At 44.8% G+C, this 3,498-nt stretch overlaps 1 protein-coding gene across 1 annotated transcript in view; it reads left to right on the top strand.

The window, feature by feature from the left end:
• Nucleotides 1–344: 344 nt before the first annotated feature.
• Nucleotides 345–3,498, top strand: part of LOC123130865 (hydroxyproline O-arabinosyltransferase NOD3) — a 6,508-nt gene continuing 3,354 nt past the window's right edge. The window contains exons 1-7 of the mRNA XM_044550660.1: nt 345–1,142; nt 1,219–1,286; nt 1,368–1,569; nt 1,879–1,976; nt 2,059–2,128; nt 2,219–2,290; nt 2,511–2,624. Of these exons, the coding sequence (XP_044406595.1) occupies nt 738–1,142; nt 1,219–1,286; nt 1,368–1,569; nt 1,879–1,976; nt 2,059–2,128; nt 2,219–2,290; nt 2,511–2,624 (1,029 nt within the window). The 5' untranslated portion in view covers nt 345–737. The remainder of the gene's footprint in view (nt 1,143–1,218; nt 1,287–1,367; nt 1,570–1,878; nt 1,977–2,058; nt 2,129–2,218; nt 2,291–2,510; nt 2,625–3,498) is intronic.

Raw genomic sequence — 3,498 nt, forward strand, 5'->3', positions numbered from 1 at the left:
TCTCCGTCACTGCCCATGACGACGATGCGGCCAAATTTGGTGTTGACCATCATTACAAGTCCACATGGGATGGCTCATTAAGCGAAGAGGAGAAGTGGCAATATGGATGGGTCGTTAGAGGCGTGCGAGGGTTTGTTTCACCCGCTGCAACACACAATTTTTTTCTAGTTTATTATTATGTAAAAAACAACTTTTTTAAAGGAAAAAAACCAACTGTTCAAGTACCATGGAACATTTTATCCACCTGATTTTAAAGGAAAAAAAAAATCAACTGTTGGTTACACATGTGCTCTTACCCGTTACAGCGTTTATTACTACCACATCGCCGTAACGAGCTTCTCTCGTTTCTTCCTTCCCCTACGCCTACACCACCACTCCTTTGTCCTTACCGGAGAGTGGTCAGCGCTCCTCGCGGCCGCCGCCGAAACCATCCCGGGCGGAGGCGGCCGGCGAAGAGTCACTCCCCCCCCTTCGTCGTGAGTAGAAGTGAGTAGTCACCTCCTGCTACTCCCCGCGCTCTCTGCGGTGTCGGAGGTTGACCGCGATCTCAGATCCACCGAATCCGATTCCCCGGCACGATCGAGCCTAGTCGGGAGCCCCTAAACCCTCAATCGTCGGCGGCGCCGCCGAACCACCTAGCCTCCGACTCCCCCCTTTACTGGGTGAGCTCCCCTTTTGCTGTGATCCCACGGGACCCGAGGTGCAACCCGCCCCCTTGTTGGATCGGAGCGTCGACGATGATCGTCGGGAGGAAGAATGCCGGCAAGGCCTCCCCCTTCTTGCTCATCCTCATCTCGGTCGGCTGCTTCTTCGCGACCTACAACTTCCTGACAATGGTGGGCCACAGCCGAAGCGGAGACGGGTCACGCAAATTGCTCGGCGGCGGCGATCAGGGCGGTGCCGCCTCCTTCGGGTCTGGTTCGGACCCGTCGAAGAGGTTCCACGTCGCCCTTACGGCGACGGATGCGCTGTACAGCCAGTGGCAGTCGCGGATAATGTACTACTGGTACAAGCAGATGAGAGTCAGGCCTGGCTCGGATATGGGCGGCTTCACGCGGATCCTTCACTCTGGAAAGCCGGATGGTTTGATGGATGAGATACCCACCTTAGTGGTTGACCCCCTCCCTGAAGGCGCCGATCGGGTGAGGTTTTGGATGTTCCATTTCATACCATTTGTGGAGTTGAAATGAACTCTTGCTAATTTCATGTTTTGCTCAGGGTTACATTGTCCTCAATAGACCCTGGGCATTTGTCCAATGGTTGCAGAAGGCGAAAATCAAGGAGGAGTAAGCATATTTCCTTTTGTCCTTTGTTTGTCTTTACTCAATTATTTAGGTTCATTGGTTTCCTAATAAAACGATTTGCAGTTATATACTTATGGCTGAGCCAGATCATATCTTTGTGAAGCCTTTGCCAAACTTAGCTCACGGTGAAGAACCTGCAGCATTTCCGTTTTTCTACATCAAACCAACTGACAATGAGAAGATACTAAGGAAGTTCTTTCCAGAAGAAAAAGGTCCTGTCTCAAATATCGATCCTATTGGCAACTCCCCTGTGATTATCCAGAAGGTACAACTCTTCTCTTGTGAGAAGATTAGTACTCCCTCTGTTCACTTTTATAGGACGTTTAGACAATTCAGATAGTGTCCAAAACAGTTCAATGTCAGCTGTCTAAAACGTCTTATAAAAAAGAACAGAGGGAGTAGAATACTTAGCTGTCCTAAGCTTTATACTTCTGTTACCATGACTGGTTCAGCTATACTAGATGCCAAGATGGCATAATGTGCCAAAACTTTGTTCTTTTAGTAAGTACTATTTCAGTACACTCACCTGGCATGACAATTTTATCCTATTTTGGATGTCCTCAAAATATCTAAGGCCCAGCTTGAGAAGATTGCTCCAACCTGGATGAATGTTTCGCTAAAAATGAAAGAGGATGTGGAGACAGACAAAGCTTTTGGATGGGTCTTGGAAATGTCAGTACAGTTCTATATACTTTTACCTATTGACTTAACATGCGCAAGACTTATTTGGAGCTCCTTTCTATCATATTTATAGGTATGCATATGCTGTTGCAAGTGCATTGCATGGTGTGCACCACAGCCTCCAAAAAGATTTCATGATTCAGGTGCATAGTAATTCTGCCACTTGATAGATTATTCCGTAGTTTGTTTGTGGCAGCTCATATCATCAAATATGTGATTAATTCTCATTGCAGCCTCCATGGGACGCGAAATCAGACAACACATTCATCATCCATTATACTTACGGATGTGACTATTCACTAAAGGTGACTGCTGTTTAACCTTAAACATCTGTCAACATCTTGAAGATGCCCGCCATTGTTCTGTAAAATCTACTACTTTTTTAACTAAATATAAGACGTTTTTGCAGTTCAAAAACGTCTTATATTTAGTTACAGAGGTAGTATTTCTCTATTACTGCAACAAACTTGTAACTTTATAAGCTTCTCATGATAGCTTGTTTGTGATTATCTTGTAAAAATGTAGGGTGAGCTGACTTATGGTAAGATCGGGGAATGGCGTTTTGATAAGAGATCTTATCTTCGCTCACCACCACCAAGAAATCTTTCATTACCCCCTCCAGGAGTTCCTGAAAGTGTGGTATGCACATACTGTTTTGCATTTTTTTTCAGTACAACGAAATGCCATTTCCTTCTAAAACTGTTGACTTCACGTCTCTGAAATTTCTGAATTGCCTTGCGTCAAAGTGTAAAATATTATCTTTCTGGCATTCGCAATAGTGTATCCATGTTTAGCCTACTTCTTTATCTCCTGTAAATTGAACTTGTCGTGGGTAAGTGGGTTCTATGTTAATAGACATAGCAAAAACAACCGAATAAGAAGGAATCTTATTGACTCTTCCTGCTGTGAATATTGATTTTGGTCGCGTGATCTTGATCCTTGTATATAACTGATTGTATATATTTTGTAATGGGTGTGGGGCTGGTGATAGTGAGTCATGGCGAGGCGATTACTGTAGTATACCTTTAAAAAAGGGGAAATTGTAGGGGAGGCACCGACAGTAATAAAGCTAATAAGAATAATATATACAAGAGAGGATATGTACAAGGCTGGAAGGGGGTGAGGGGAGGGGGCTATTCAGAAGAACACACATAGACAGGCTTGGCACAGAATTAGCCTTTAGATGGCCCAGCCAAGACCTGAGAGAGGTGGCAAGCTCCTCCCTCGTTCTGTGAGAAAGATGGCAAAGATCCCTCTTGAAATTAAACAACCAAGAGCCCCTACTATGAGTAATGTTGTCAAAGTCTTTTTGCGATTCTTTGCTTCCAAATATTCTATGCCGCAACTGTCAGGACTTCAAAGAAGAAAGGCTTGTTGATCTTGTACTTCACCTGGGAGACCTTTTCCTACAAGGATGGCAGGGAAGATCAAAGTGAATATCAAGAGTATGCCAACAGTTAGAGCTGAAGCTACAGAGCCAGAAGAGGTACTCGTGTGTTTCCAGAGCATCAGA

This window comes from Triticum aestivum, chromosome 1B (assembly GCF_018294505.1).
Source record: "Triticum aestivum cultivar Chinese Spring chromosome 1B, IWGSC CS RefSeq v2.1, whole genome shotgun sequence".
Classification (NCBI taxonomy): domain Eukaryota; kingdom Viridiplantae; phylum Streptophyta; class Magnoliopsida; order Poales; family Poaceae; genus Triticum; species Triticum aestivum.